Source organism: Sinocyclocheilus rhinocerous, unplaced genomic scaffold (genome assembly GCF_001515625.1).
Source record: "Sinocyclocheilus rhinocerous isolate Xijiao unplaced genomic scaffold, SAMN03320098_v1.1 scaffold988, whole genome shotgun sequence".
Lineage (NCBI taxonomy): Eukaryota > Metazoa > Chordata > Actinopteri > Cypriniformes > Cyprinidae > Sinocyclocheilus > Sinocyclocheilus rhinocerous.
Genome location: NW_015650363.1, coordinates 1467783 through 1483917, shown reverse-complemented (window position 1 = coordinate 1483917; position 16135 = coordinate 1467783). Strand labels below are relative to the sequence as shown.

The window sequence follows — 16135 nt, the reverse complement described above, 5'->3', positions numbered from 1 at the left end:
TTGAGTGCAGTGCGGCATGAACTAGCTGTAGAGAAAAAAAAAAAAAAAAAAAAAAAGGATTGTACTTTCTTGGGAATCATGGGAGTGGTAGAAACTATAATTGTGTTGTATATTCTTTTTAATTATGAACTAATATGCTAATATGTTGACCATAGTCACATGTTGGTTAAAGAGTCTCACATTTTAGTTCTCTGCATTGTTTTATCCATCAGAAAGGGGCCATATAAATGTGTTCCTCCTCATGATTTGCGTATTCAGATGTTCCGTAGCCCATGCCACGGGAAGACATAAATCATAGGTGAGCAAAATATCAGATCAAATAAAATGTTCATGGAACACTGGAATGTGTAATTCTTTATAAACCCACAGTGCTGGAAGGAACAAGAGAAAATGCAAGAATAACATTCACCATCCAATGATCAACGGCAAGCTTGGCACTCAAAGTGTGAGCCACCGTTCAATCAGATATCTTACAATGGATGACAGTGAAAATAAACAACATCACCTGCATGTTGAAACTTTAAGTGCTTGTAACAGTGAGTCCATGAGAAGATATCAGACTGGCTTGTCATTCTTCACTGTACATTTCTACAGAAATATCAACAGAATGATACTAATGCAGAGAATTCACTCCACTTGGAAGATTTCAGTAGGATGTTGGTGCCCTCCATTGGTAACATGCTGAATCACTTCAGTCCCAGTGCATTCTGAGCTCCTTTTCAAACCTCCGTGGAGAAGAGCATACTCTGCCGTTTACTATCCGGAGTAGGGATCGCCTCCAGCTGCAGGAAGTACAGTAATACTTGGACCTATAGAGACGGAGAGGAATAAAGTGATCTAACCAATACATCAACACAAATATTATTTTGATGCTTTGAGACCTCAGGACAGTTAAACTAGAATTCTAGTATTGTTTGGTTGTTACCTGAGACATAACCTCAAGAGACCAGCTGTCACTCATAGAGATGGGCTGCGTGGGATTGGATGGAATTTTACTGTCCTTTTCAGAGGGGCGAAGGAGGGTCGGGCCGAATACTGTGGCGAGATTGTGGAAGGACATCTTGTTGACGCTCTCATTCTCAGCGACCCTGAGGGAAATAAGGAAGAAGGTTTCAGTCAACACTTAGGTCTAAAACAAATGTGAATGGTCCCTGCCTTCCAAAAAATAGCAGCCATCTCAAAAGAAAAAAATGTATTCACACAGTTTAATTTTTTATTAAAGACTGGCTATAAATTATGAGGTTAATTGTGATTATTCTACAGATAGTTTTGTAAAGAAAAAATGCTGAAGCTATGGTGTTTTAGGTGGTTCCTACAATATTTTGATCCTAGATTGGAATCAAGTTATCGCAAACACCAATTCAAATATGTATATTTTCACTTAAGAATCATGTTATGGAAATTGAATGATGGGATCAGACGGCACCTCTTCAGATGGTCCAGCAGAAACAGGAAGGTCAGCAAGTTGGGTTCGGGTAGCGAGAGCAACAAATTGAGCATACAGCTTTCCTTTGCCACACTGTCTGATAATGCTGAAGAAAACGAATAAACAAAAATAAATTATTAATATGAACTTTTTGAATAAATGATTATTCATTAGAACTTGAAAAACACTCAACTGACCGATGCCTTCAGTGAAATTTGCATAGAGTTCGTCGGTGAAGAGGGGCTCAGGAAGCTCTCTGAAGTAAAGCTTCAGCGTTCCAGCGATGGCATTCACATCCATTTCACTCATCATAACTGAAACGTCTTTATTGTCTGTTAAATCACAAAAAAATACTAATTTTTAGCCATAACAAAAATACATATAATACATACAATATGAAGAATTACATTTATTTTAATTTAATTGTAGGTTCATCCCTACAAGAAGTACTTACTGGCATCAAAGGCAGCTTTCAGGGCCTGGATGTCTGTGGCCACACCAGAGACACGATAGATGCCCACTTCCTCCATTCCTCTGCGCTCAATCTCTTCTACACACTGTCTCACAATAAGAGGCACTTTAGAGTGCTCCCGTCTAAGAGTAACAAACACGCATGAGTCAACAACCGGCATCTGGAAAATATATTCATATTGATCTGTGCTTAATTTTTTGGTATTAAAGCTGTAAATTCTATGACCACAGAAGATTATGGGACATCTTTTACATATACATATATAAATATATATATTTACATTTAGTCATTTAGCAGACGCTTTTGTCCAAAGCGACTTACAAATGAGGACAATGGAAGCAATCAAAATCAACAAAAGAGCAATGATATGCAAGTGCTATAACAAATCTCAGTTAGCTCAATGCAGTACACGTAGTAACTTAAAAAAAAAAAATTATATAATAAATAAAAAGAAAACAGAATAGTAAAAGAATAGAGCAAGCTAGTGTTAGATGCCTTTTTTGCTTTTGTTAATTGTATAATAAATAAAAAGAAAATAAAAAGAAAACAAATAGAATACAAAAAGATTAGAAAAACTAGTGTTACTTTTTTAAAAGAAAAAAAAGCAGTAAATGAATAGAGTGCAAGTCTAAAAGGGACAAGTTTTTTTTAAAGAATAGAATTAGAATATTATAGAATTTTCAAATTAATTAATTGAAAACAGCACTCAAATCCAATCTAGTGACATCATGAAAACTCTCTCTCTCTCTCTCTCTCGCTCTCTCTCTATATATATATAACAGAAGTTTTTTGTTAAAATATATTTTCCATGGAAAAAATAAAAGTAAACTTCTATTATTTAAGGAAATATTTTCTTGGCACATTTCTGGGAAGTAAAAAAATAACCAGCATATTCTAAGAGCTTGTTTATTTGTTCACTATGAATGGAAAAATTACTTCGCTGTATCAACGTTCTCATAGCCTATATTTAAACCTACATCTGCATTATCCTGACACAGCATTTCAATATCCCAAAATCAACATCATAATGAGACCACAACCATGAGAAAATAAAAAACAATTCTGTCCACCATATACCCCTCCCAAAACTGTCAAGTTAAAAAAAAATATTATTAGAGGGCAATATTTCACTCCTGTGCATTGCTGTTAAACTGTTAAACTATGAAAAATGCATATCTGAGAGTCTAATTCCTAAATCCACAGTCCTGTTTTTATTGCAGTCCTCTGAGGGAAGCCCTTGGCAAACCCTTGCCTTTAATAATCATTTCTTCCTGTTTCTCAGGAAGTCCATAATGTGGTTGCTTTCTGTTTTCCTTTCTGCTTTTACGAACCCTTCTGACGGAGACCAGCTTTCCTCAGCTTTATTAAAAGGAAGTTTCCACCTCCTTATTTTTATGAGCCCTCATTTGAGTCATGTGGGTCTTGGAAAACACTCGGAGAATGGTCCCTGTGTCTTCTAAATTATGGGAAACATTGCTGACATCTGACTGGTGTTGCTCATGGAGTGAAAGATGACTGTTTTCATTGTTGAATCACGACTGACTGTTTTGACATAAAACTTGCATAAACAGTTAGAATGCAATATAACTATATTAATCCTTGTATAGGCACACTCACTAGCCTTCTTGGCAGTCATTTTTGACTTATACTGACATCTAGTGGTGGGAATGCAGCATTATTTAAATACAAAAGTTAAGTGAGCGAGTGAGTGAAGTGACATGTGGCCAAGTATGGTGACCCATACTCGGAATTAGTGCTCTGCATTTATCCCATCCAAAGTGCACACACACAGCAGTGAACACACACACCGTGAACACACACCCGGAGCAGTGGGCAGCCATTTTTTGCTGTGGCGCCCAGGGAGCAGTTGGGGGTTCGGTGCCTTGCTCAAGGGCACCTCAGTCGTGGTATTTGAAGGTGGGAGAGAGCGCTGTACATTCACTCCCCCCACCTACAATCCCTGCCGGTACGAGACTCGAACACGCAACCTTTGGGTTACGAGTCCGACTCTCTAACCATTAGGCCACGACTTCCCGTAGGTTTGAAAGTATCCAAAAATAAGGGGTTACAGAGTAAAAATGAGTAGTATTTGGCTGGTCATATGATCTCAACATGGCGGCCCTCATGAGGAAACCCACTTCATGTAAAGGAAAAACAGCTTTTATTAGGCTACTGATATGACTGGAATTTTATAATGTTACATTCATATTTGGATCAGTCATACACTGAATTGATTGACTGATTGGCAGGTTGACTCACTTAGTAACGGCCCCAATTTTGACTCCAAACACTCCAGACTGTTTCCTGGAGGGCATCCTCTTCAGACTGAACTCTCTGCTGGTAAACCGCATAGACAGCTTGACCTCAATCTGGAAAGAGTGATGAATGTGCACAACATTTTTTTAAATTAAAACATCTCACTGATGAGAACAAAGCAACTCTGTGCTCAATCTCACCTATCAAATAATCAAGAATTAAATCACTGTAAGCTGTGGCCATCAGCTTAATATCAAGCCACATGACCGTGATAATCCATCATTGTGCTTCATATTGCTAAAATTTGATGGCAGACAACAGACTACCTTTCAAATGTTTGGGGTCAGTAGGATTGGTTTTTTAAAGAAATTCAGCAAGGATGCATTAAATTGATCAAAAGTGACAGTAAAGACTTTTACATTGTTACATGAGATTTATATTTCGATTAAATGATGTTCTTTGAACTCTTTACTCATCAATGAATCTGAAAAAATGTCTCACGATGTCCAAATAAATAAATAAATATAAATAAGCAGTAGAACTGTTTTCAATATTGGTAATGATAAGAAATATTTCTTGAGCACCAAATCAGCATATTAGAATGACTTCTGAAGTATAATGTGACACTGAAGACTGGAGTAAAAATTCACTGAAGTTGCTAAAAATTCAGCTTTACCATCACAGGAATAAATTACATTTAAAGAATCATTACATTACAAATTACAAATTGAAGAATCAGTTATTTTAAATGACAAATTGTAACAATATTACTGTTTTTACTGAATTTTTGATCAAGAAAATGCAGCCTTAAACATACAAGACTACTTTTAAAAACATTTAAAAAAATCTTCCTGAACAGTACTATATTTAAATAGACACAGAAACACACAGAAACACATTTCACAAATCATTGTAAAGTATGTATGCAAACTTTTGAACAGGGTAATTTGGGGAATTGTAGTTATTATTTTGACAAATGAAATACTGCAATGTATCTGTTATACCACTTTAGGGCTGTAAAAATACAAAGACAATTTCTACACACATATTTAAATATATTACAAAATCTGCAAAAGAGACAAGTGATAAGCACCTACATGTGCACTACATATAGTTACAGTATATCATCACTTCAGTGATACAGCAACATCAATTATTCACTTCCCAGACAAATATAGATTATCCTAATCAAGTGTACTGGCCTGTTTAAATGTAAATGGCCTTTTGAACATTTAATAAAATGATTGTTCCTATTATTAGTAATTGTGTTATTATTGTGCAGGATGAGCCACACTGACCCCATTCATGCTGATTACTGTCCTCTGCCAGTCTTTACCCTGCAGCGATTGAGGATCCAGCTGTGAAAATAGGAACAAATGTCAATCAAGAGGATAATCTTTATCTGAGCGTGACCCAAACACAGAGTCACCTGCTAAAAATGGCAGCTCAGTGAACACGCTACTGGAAAGTATCTACATTTCACAAAAATAAATGAACAAACAAATGCGCTGAGCCTGGACAAATGAAGATAGCTACCCAGGCACATAGTACAGCATTTGAATGATGCAGACCAATGCACAATACTATTTCAACTTAACCGATATAGACAAAATCATCACTTAAACTTAAAGAAATGCACAACCTAAATTACAGTATAATCCAAACAGTTTCCCTTCTTTATGATATGTCTATCTTCCCTAGTCTCATAGTATTACATAACGTCCACATAGTCGGTTGTCAGTACTAATTTAGTGACAGATTCTAGTCTAATCATGTCTCTAATGCCAGGGCGTCAGTTTGTATTTACTCTGGTCTGCTATGGGTATTGTGACAACATAATTTACCAGCTTGCTGCCAATGGAAAGACCTGTATTGATTGGTTGGCTTTACTCATGCCAAAAAATCTGATGTAATTTAAAGCAACTGGTGCACTAGTACATAGTGATATGACAGCAACAATCAATGTCATATTTCAAATGTTCAGAAGACATCTAGAGTGTTCATAAGGGGAAATGCATATTTTGTATATATCATGTCATCATGGGTGTAACACATTGTTTTAGGCAGGCTCTAGATTCAGCACAGTAAACCAAACGATCAGTATCACAACTAGAAGTAAGCAATAAACAATTTCATTACATTACATCATATAAAGCTATATTTTCACTTATAAAAAACCCTTTACACTACCTGTCAAAAGTTTGGGGTCGGTAATATTGAAAAAAAAATATATATACTTTTATTCAGCAAGGATTCATTTATAATGGTACAAAAGATTTCAGTTTCAAATGAATGCTGTTCTTTTGAACTCTGTATTCATCAAAGAATCCTGAAAAAAAAATGTAACTCAGTTTTAACAAAAATATTAAGCTGCACAACTGTTTTCAACATTGATGATAATAAGAAACGTTTCTTGCGAAGCAAATGAGCATATTAGAATTAAATAACTAACTACTATACTACTATAAGAACTAAATAATATAATAGATCGCAAACTTTTGAATGGTATACTGTGTGAGAAAATATAAAATGTGTAATTATAAAGACAAAAAAAAAATTATTGTGTCTAAATAACTGGCTTTACAGTGTCGTTGTACTAAAGCAAATTTGTATTATCATTGACAGTGTATCCAGTACAGTGGGAACTTTTTTTCAACAAAACTAAATGCAGATTTAATATGATAAATTATATCTTTAGTTAACTTTGGCAGTCCTTAAAAACACATTTTGACCCCCCAGCAGCCCTTTGCTGCCTCCTGGAGGTCACCAGTTTGAAAACCCCTGCTATACACCAGTCTTTCCGAGCATTCTTTATCTTATGTACTCCATCAGTAAGTCTCAAGCCTTAATATTTTTCAAATCACAATGTTATATTACCTTAACAAACAATACATACCCTACTATGTTACCGATGCAGACCAAAAAAACTAAAAAAAAACATTCGTTCAACAGAAAAATCCACATCAAACACTTCAGCATCTCGATTCCTAATCACACTGCTTAACAATATTCATCTCAAACCAAGTTAACAAACTGAGTTTCTTATTTCCTAAATCCCCACGCTGGACAAGGCAAGGCTCTCGTTACCTTCTGCCTGAGGAGCGTGCTGCGCACTCTACCCCAGAGTCGAGCCCTACTGCTCGGACCCTTCCTGAGGCCAGTGTCCACCTCCTCATCATCCTCCTGTTTCTCCTCTTCCTCCACCGCACAGCTGCTAATCAACTCTTCCTTCATCGGTTTACTGCTCACAGTCTTCGTTCTACCATAATGCTCTTCACCATCCTGCATCTGGTCCTTTTTGCCCATCTCGCTTAAGTTCCTCTAGTAGAGGATGCTACTGTTATTGACAAGAAGCAGCAGGCTACAGGAACAGGAATCCCTCTCCGTTCACAGAAGCACAGTCAATTTTGGGTCTTCTAGCACAATGGCCAACTGGCGTTCCATGTCATCCTGAAGTGGTGCGTGTTTTGGTATAAGGGTTCTGATGCTGGTCTGAATGAATCTATTGTTGTGAACGTCTTCTCTGATATATTCTTGAGTTCACACACACACAGAGCTCCCCTGACGGAGCTGTCACACAGATGGAGCGCTGGGATTAACTACAGAATCTCCGCCCACCCTGATGATTACGGCCCAGTGTGACAACTGACCTACCAACAACGCATTCAAGACAATTTCAAGTGTTTCGCTTGGTGCTCTTCTGCTTATCAGCAATGAAATGTGCCACTTCTTAAGTTTAGGTCAGTATTATGTTTTTCCAATCAGTGTATATGACCTGTCGTAACAATAATTTTAGAAGAAACTGAAAAATTTAAGTTTTTAATTCCATACAAACAGGTATAAAGCTTGGAGTGTTTGGACTAAACAACTGAGATCTATAGGTCTATGGCCACAGAAAAAAAACATATGGTTGCCATGGCAAAAAAGGGTCATGTGATTAAGACATAATCTTTCATATGCTGATGCAGACTTTCACTCAACCAACCCGTAATTTCGCACCAGCGTGTCATGTCCCACTTTCTCTTTGGAGCATTTCCAAACAACTCTGATGACAATCCATAGTACAGTCCTTCTAATCCTTCTGTAGCACAACACCTAAGCATTTCCCTAAAGCTGGCCCTCTGTCAAGCCGCCACTCTGGTTTCTCTAGTAACTCAACCACACCACCGCATATGGCAGGATTATCTACCTGAACAACTAACCGGCTTTGTTCTGTTTATTGCATTAGGGATTAAAAATGTAAATGCTTAGTCACTATGGGTAAGCAGATTATTGCTTTTTTATGTACGACTAATCGATAAAATTGAAAATAAAATAACACAATTTCATGATTGATTGCTTGGATTTGTGCACAGAGAAAACGCACTTCTGTGAAGAAAAAAACAAAAAAACAAAAAAAAGACACATTTGAGTCCACAAAGTGACCCAAAGCTCATAAGTATAGTATATGTTGGCAGGGCCTTAATTTATTAGCATTTAATTTAATGTAATATTTTAAAATGAGAAATGAGAACAGGATTATTTGAGCTGTCAACTGTCCGGTGTTTGTTGGTGAGGACATCCCTGGGCTTTGTGACCACTGTGATGAACCACTATTGAAAATATATAAGCAGCTCGCCTTCTCAAAGTTCCCTAATATATTAAAATATCATCTAAACAGGCATACCTGAATCTGTCCTTTGGCCATGATGCGATCCATGTTCTCCCCATCATCCCTGCAATGTCTGACCTTACTGTAGCACAGCAGTCTGAGGGTCTGAGAGCCCTCCAGCTCGATCTCAAACTCCTGTGAAAAGAGGGTCCAACCTCCATTTAATCATACCATTCAACTTGCATTATAATGTCTTTTCATATTTTAAGCTGCAGGGTGTAATTTGTGATCAATTAGGGATCAAATGTTATTGCAGCATAAGGACTAATATTCTGTCTTTGTAACACGCTAGGTTGCTCTAAATGTTTCTGAAGGCAGCTACATGCAGAGGATGGGCTGCAGTTCTGACCTCATTCCAGTTTGGCTCTGTGGTGTCTCTGTACACACGAGTTTTTGCTTTGTTCACAAAATAGCCAAAAGTGTCCACCTCTAATGTACAGTACAGATCTGGAGGGGGAGAGAACAGAAAACAAGCCGGTTACATTTAAAACCATTTTCAAATGTTTAAAAAAAAACATTGTACATGAATCAGAAATTTTAAGTTACTTTCCCACATAGTATTTTCCAATCAAAGTTAGAGGTAACAGTATTAGGCAGTATGGGCAGTATGACCAAAAACCCAATAACTATTACAGTAACTTTTAATAAGTATATTTTATGATAAATTTTGTAATATTTTCTTTTTTATTTAATGTTCTTATTTTTTTGTATAATTTACCGAATTCAATATTTTATAAACAAAAAACAAAAAAATGATACAAAAAAAATACGATTATTGAAATCAAAAGTAATCAAAGTAATAAAAAGCAGCTGTCACTGTATAACACTTCAGTTTTCACTTTTCAATTTGAAACATTGAAAATAACACTATAAAATGGTTATCTATTTACATTATCATTCAAAAATGTTTGAAAGTTTTTGAAAGAAGTCTCTCACCAAGACTGCATTTATTTGATCAAAATACAGTAAAAACAGCAATATTGTGAAATATGAATAAGGTCAAAAACAACTGTTATTTGAATATTAATCCTTCTGTAGCACAACACCTAAGCATTTCCCTAAAGCTGGCCCTCTGTCAAGCCGCCACTCTGGTTTCTCTAGTAACTCAACCACACCACCGCATATGGCAGGATTATCTACCTGAACAACTAACCGGCTTTGTTCTGTTTATTGCATTAGGGATTAAAAATGTAAATGCTTAGTCACTATGGGTAAGCAGATTATTGCTTTTTTATGTACGACTAATCGATAAAATTGAAAATAAAATAACACAATTTCATGATTGATTGCTTGGATTTGTGCACAGAGAAAACGCACTTCTGTGAAGAAAAAAACAAAAAAACAAAAAAAAGACACATTTGAGTCCACAAAGTGACCCAAAGCTCATAAGTATAGTATATGTTGGCAGGGCCTTAATTTATTAGCATTTAATTTAATGTAATATTTTAAAATGAGAAATGAGAACAGGATTATTTGAGCTGTCAACTGTCCGGTGTTTGTTGGTGAGGACATCCCTGGGCTTTGTGACCACTGTGATGAACCACTATTGAAAATATATAAGCAGCTCGCCTTCTCAAAGTTCCCTAATATATTAAAATATCATCTAAACAGGCATACCTGAATCTGTCCTTTGGCCATGATGCGATCCATGTTCTCCCCATCATCCCTGCAATGTCTGACCTTACTGTAGCACAGCAGTCTGAGGGTCTGAGAGCCCTCCAGCTCGATCTCAAACTCCTGTGAAAAGAGGGTCCAACCTCCATTTAATCATACCATTCAACTTGCATTATAATGTCTTTTCATATTTTAAGCTGCAGGGTGTAATTTGTGATCAATTAGGGATCAAATGTTATTGCAGCATAAGGACTAATATTCTGTCTTTGTAACACGCTAGGTTGCTCTAAATGTTTCTGAAGGCAGCTACATGCAGAGGATGGGCTGCAGTTCTGACCTCATTCCAGTTTGGCTCTGTGGTGTCTCTGTACACACGAGTTTTTGCTTTGTTCACAAAATAGCCAAAAGTGTCCACCTCTAATGTACAGTACAGATCTGGAGGGGGAGAGAACAGAAAACAAGCCGGTTACATTTAAAACCATTTTCAAATGTTTAAAAAAAAACATTGTACATGAATCAGAAATTTTAAGTTACTTTCCCACATAGTATTTTCCAATCAAAGTTAGAGGTAACAGTATTAGGCAGTATGGGCAGTATGACCAAAAACCCAATAACTATTACAGTAACTTTTAATAAGTATATTTTATGATAAATTTTGTAATATTTTCTTTTTTATTTAATGTTCTTATTTTTTTGTATAATTTACCGAATTCAATATTTTATAAACAAAAAACAAAAAAATGATACAAAAAAAATACGATTATTGAAATCAAAAGTAATCAAAGTAATAAAAAGCAGCTGTCACTGTATAACACTTCAGTTTTCACTTTTCAATTTGAAACATTGAAAATAACACTATAAAATGGTTATCTATTTACATTATCATTCAAAAATGTTTGAAAGTTTTTGAAAGAAGTCTCTCACCAAGACTGCATTTATTTGATCAAAATACAGTAAAAACAGCAATATTGTGAAATATGAATAAGGTCAAAAACAACTGTTTTCTATTTGAATATATTTTAAAATGTACTTTATTCTTTTGATGGCAAAGCTACATTTTCAACAGCCATTACTCCAGTATTCAGTGTCACATGATTCTTTAGAAATCATTCTGATATCCTGATTTGGTGCTCAAAAAAAAATTCTAATTTTGCTTAATACTTTTGTGGAAACCATGATGCATATTTTCTAGGATTCTTTGATGAATATAAAACTCAAAAGAACAGCATTTATATGAAATTGAAATCTTTTGTAACATAAATGAATCGAGATCAATGTAATGCATCCTTGCTGCATAAAATCAGTCATTTAAAAAGTATTCCAAAAAAAAAAAAAAACCTTACTGATTCCAAACTTTTCAACGGTGCTGGATATAGCCTATCAGGATATGCGTTTACTTTTTATGCAAAGATCCTTTGGCTCTTATTACATTACATTGTCACCATGGTACATACAGTAATGACATTCACCCCAACTATCTTCAAGCTTCTGTTGAGTATAAAGGCTACAAGAAAGCTGAAACAATGAATGAGCGAGAACAAAGAAAGACATAAATTAGTGATGGAAAGTTACATTTAAGAAGAACGCAGCATTCCCTGTTAATCCACAGCTGCTCATAGAGAGAACTCTGCCCAACAACAGCAGGGAGCATGTCAGGTGTTTTCATGCATGTGCGCACATATTAGGGAGGCATTCAATAATTTAATGATTACTGTGAGCCGGATTTCATTCCATCTAATTGCAACCACCGAAAAAACACACTGCTGCAGTCCCATAAACTAGGTGAGACATCCTGTGCCAGACAACTTACTCAAGCTCTGTTTCAGCCCTGTTGCAGAATGAACAATCACATTTAGAAAGCCATACAGCCCTGTGGATTCATCATCTAATGGGAGAAAAACAACCAAAAACAACTCAATTTATGACAAATTTCAGATACAGTAGAAAGAAATCAAATGCAATACAGATCTTAATAAAACAAATCAAAAAAGGCACTCACCTTCTTTATTGATTGTCAGAGGAACATTGTGAACTGTCTGTAGCTTCACACAGGAGTTGGTGAGCATCTGCAACTCCAGGGAAGTCAAAGAAAAACTCTTGAAACCTGTGAGAGAACATCCAGAAACCAAGAGAGCCTCGCTCAGTGAAGTCACCAATATCTGCATTTAACTAATAAGTGACTCTCTCTTGAAGGAAAAGAGCAGTTTACGGAGTCCTGCTGTTTTCATGCATGCAAAAATTTACACTTTTTCTGCTGCTCCCGAATGATCTCCCTCCATTCTTCTCGCTCGTAATCAGATGAAATCAGGAATGTATAGCCCTGAAATACAGAAATAGAACAAAGGAAATAAGGGGGGTTGACCTATCCCTTTAAGTGTTAAACATCTGTCTTAGCAAAGAACACAGACTGCAGATATATGAAAAAAAATGCAGTTTTAGGAAATTGTCTGGTATTGATTCACCTTGCCATTCCTGTTACTGACTCTGAAGGCCATGCATGGAGATATGAGCAGCAGCAGTGATTCCTGTTCGCACAGTTTCTTCCTGAGACGATCAAGGACTTTACCTCCTTTACATACTCTCTGAACACATGAGAGAATTAGAGGAAGGAGGTGGGAAACAATTAACACAAAGCTGAATGTTTACTTTAGAAAAGCATTTCTGAAACATGTTTAATTGCCTCATCTACCTTTTCTCTCTGTATCTCATTCTTGATCTGGGAGATCTTGACCTTCATAGCATCTATCTCTTCCTCTGGTATCTGGGGGACCGGTGAAGACTCCGATTCATCAATGGTCTGAAAAGTGACGTCAGCTAGTGGGATATACCACTTACAGTCATACTGCTGCCCCTTCCTGAACATAGGAAGACACAGAAACCAGGGGTCACAGATATGACAAAGCAAGAAAAAAGACAACAACTTTGAAATGAGGTATGTTTCTACAGATGAAAAAAAGTTTGATATAGATTGACTTGCCCTCCGGTTTGTTTCTTCAATTTGGCGCAAAGCAGCAGGTCGGTAAAGAGGAAGACATGTCGAAGTTTTCGTGACCCTTCTACTAACTCCACCATAAACTGGTCTCTGAGAAGCTGTCGATTCTTTAAAGACATTAGGATGACTTTTATATGCAGGACAATACATTAAAAACTACAACTATGTCTCTGTTGTATTTCCATATAATTATAATAATAGCAATAGTAGTAATAATAACATAAATTATATTTGTTGAAGTTTGACACCTTCTGTTTCTGAGAACTCTGGGAATGTGAAAAGGCACCATCATAATTTTTGGAAACCAAAAAAGAACCTTAACACAATTAGTTTCAACTGTTTACCAACAGGGGGCGTTCATGTATTGTTTACTGCTCCATGAATCAGTGGCAGTCACTATTTTGCCTGAGGTGTGGGGTCATTTAAAGTAAGTGAGGAGGAAAAACAGCCAATGAGAAGCTCAGACCCATTCACTCAGATGGAGGCATGACACACTTAAGAAATTGCGCTATTTGTGGGTGAGTCAGGGGAGCTATTTTCATGATAATGATGGCAGCCTGAAGGGGTTTCAAACTCAGACAAGCGCGGCTGGATAGGATGGAAAAAAGTGTGCTGGATGAGATGATTCACAAAAGGCAGATATGATGGTAATTACCTACTGTAAGTCACATTAGAGGAAACATTTTGCCTTAAATGGATTGAAAAACAACATATTCCACTAACAACAAAAAAAATGTCCTTAAAGGGGTCATATGATGCGATTTCATTTTTTCCTTTCTCTTTAGAGTGTTACAAGCTCTTGGTGCATAAAGAAGATCTGTAAACTCGCTTTTCAGACCGATTAGTTTTGTAAAAATCGACGCGTTTCAAAAAGGCGGGGCATAGAGGAGAAACAATAATGTACAGTATGTGGAAAATAATGTGTTTTTTTAACTTTAAACCGCATAAACACATTTCATTACACCAAATACACAAAATAATGTTCTTTTTAGCAGCATCATATGACCCCTTTAAAATAACAAAGCAACATTAAATTGAAAAATTTCTGTACAAAATGTTTCGAAAGATGTCTATCTCAGGTAATTCTTTACAACTGGGTGTGTATTTGCACTCTTGAGTGACCGAATCTTCCGGGTGTGTGAAATATGTGAAAGACATCTGCTCTTTTCATGGCCTGAATGTCTGTATGTGTGTGTAGATGCATTCAAAACACCGTCTCTGACCTGTGACCCTGGCTTCAGAGAGAGTGTTTATCCCTGCTTTTTTTTTTTTCTCTCCTAAAGTACACCAGGATTTGGCCAACATGATATATGGGTGCAGTATTGACTTTGGATGCATTTAGAGACATCTGCTAAAACAGCCTAAGATGAGAAGCAGCACATGGCCATGAACTGGAAATCCATCATCTCAATGGCCATAATTACACAGGACATGGACCAAGATGCCCTGACAAATGATAATGCTGGAAAATACAATTACTTTCTTTCTAAACAGGCTTTGTCAGACCTCTGAATGAAAATGTAAATGTGCTATGAAATATATTTTCAATATTATTCAATTGTTATGTTTTTGGTGGTGTTTTATCATTAAATCATTATATTAGACTTAGAATATAGTGCACAAAAGACATACAGAAAGCTACATTTATGATGCTTTTGTATCCTTTTTGAAGCTTGAAAGCTTGTTTTCATACATTAAAATTAGAAAATGAACCAGCACAGTCTTTAAAATGTCTCCTTTTGTGAACCATAAAAAATAGGCCTTTTATACTCCTTTGATACAAAATTGTTTGTTGGATCCCAATAGAGAAACTAAGAGATATTTTAGGTCTTGTGTGTCTGGCAAATATCCACAGTTAATGTCAAAAAAAAATTTCTTTTTGATGAATACTTTCTCATACGATTGTATAATGATGTTTTATCATCAGTTCCTGCAAAGTGATAAAAATTAAATATTCTTAATTTAAGTACATCTCTTGACAGGAATCATGTTTAAGCTGAGCTGTACTGTTCCCCAGCTTATGTCAAACATTCCTTTAATCATTCCAATAATAAATAATAACTATCTTTGAATTACATCTCTGTATTTTCTTTAATAAAAATTCCTGGCATGTCCATAAGCCTACAATCAGAGTGCCACTTCCCACACAGTTTTCCAGTAATCTGCGAGGAAGTCTAGTACCAGGTCAACTGACTCACAGTTCAGAGGGGTCGGGAAAGTGTGCAAATACATGTTTGTGTTCATTCTGAAGCTGGGAAGGGTGTTGAGACTTCTCGTTTCGCATAAACGACCTTTGATAAAGGAGGAAGGGGAACAGGAAGGCGGGAGATGATTATATTGTTGACGGGACACTTGCAGCGTTATGCAAACGGAGCGTACTGAAGAATATTTTTACACTTCTTGTAAAAATATTACTAAGAATTACAGTACAAGAGTTTATCAGCAAGGGGTTTTCTTCTGGCCTTGTCACCTTGAGCTCATGTGCGTATACACATCTTAATCATTATTTTCAAAAAGATTTTTAAATATATTTTTTAAGGCAAAAAATATTATGAATGATTAATTCATACACATCATTATTTTTTGAGGAGTCACACCACATAACTTTTTAAAGCCTGAACTAACCTTGTTTGTCATAAAAAGTCACTTTATGACATTTTGTCTTCACAGTTGCTTATTTTTTCTTTTTATATATATACAGTATATATATATATATATATATAT

At 36.1% G+C, this 16135-nt stretch overlaps 1 protein-coding gene across 2 annotated transcripts in view; it reads right to left on the bottom strand.

The window, feature by feature from the left end:
* Nucleotides 1-49: 49 nt before the first annotated feature.
* LOC107711871 (BCR activator of RhoGEF and GTPase) overlaps nt 50-16135 on the bottom strand; it is a 42463-nt gene continuing 26377 nt past the window's right edge. Inside the window, exons 9-24 of one of the 2 annotated variants that reach the window (XM_016516947.1) lie at nt 13397-13518; nt 13109-13274; nt 12882-13001; nt 12664-12739; nt 12419-12523; nt 12230-12304; nt 10757-10854; nt 10486-10542; nt 8821-8910; nt 5453-5512; nt 4158-4267; nt 1881-2020; nt 1624-1758; nt 1427-1532; nt 926-1088; nt 50-809 (exon numbers count right to left, since the gene is read on the bottom strand). In XM_016516947.1, the coding sequence (XP_016372433.1) occupies nt 720-809; nt 926-1088; nt 1427-1532; nt 1624-1758; nt 1881-2020; nt 4158-4267; nt 5453-5512; nt 8821-8910; nt 10486-10542; nt 10757-10854; nt 12230-12304; nt 12419-12523; nt 12664-12739; nt 12882-13001; nt 13109-13274; nt 13397-13518 (1713 nt within the window). In that variant the 3' untranslated portion in view covers nt 50-719. Of the gene's footprint in view, nt 810-925; nt 1089-1426; nt 1533-1623; nt 1759-1880; nt 2021-4157; nt 4268-5452; nt 5513-8820; nt 8911-10422; nt 10543-10756; nt 10855-12229; nt 12305-12418; nt 12524-12663; nt 12740-12881; nt 13002-13108; nt 13275-13396; nt 13519-16135 lie in introns of both variants that reach the window. The other variant, XM_016516946.1, reaches the window with a different exon arrangement.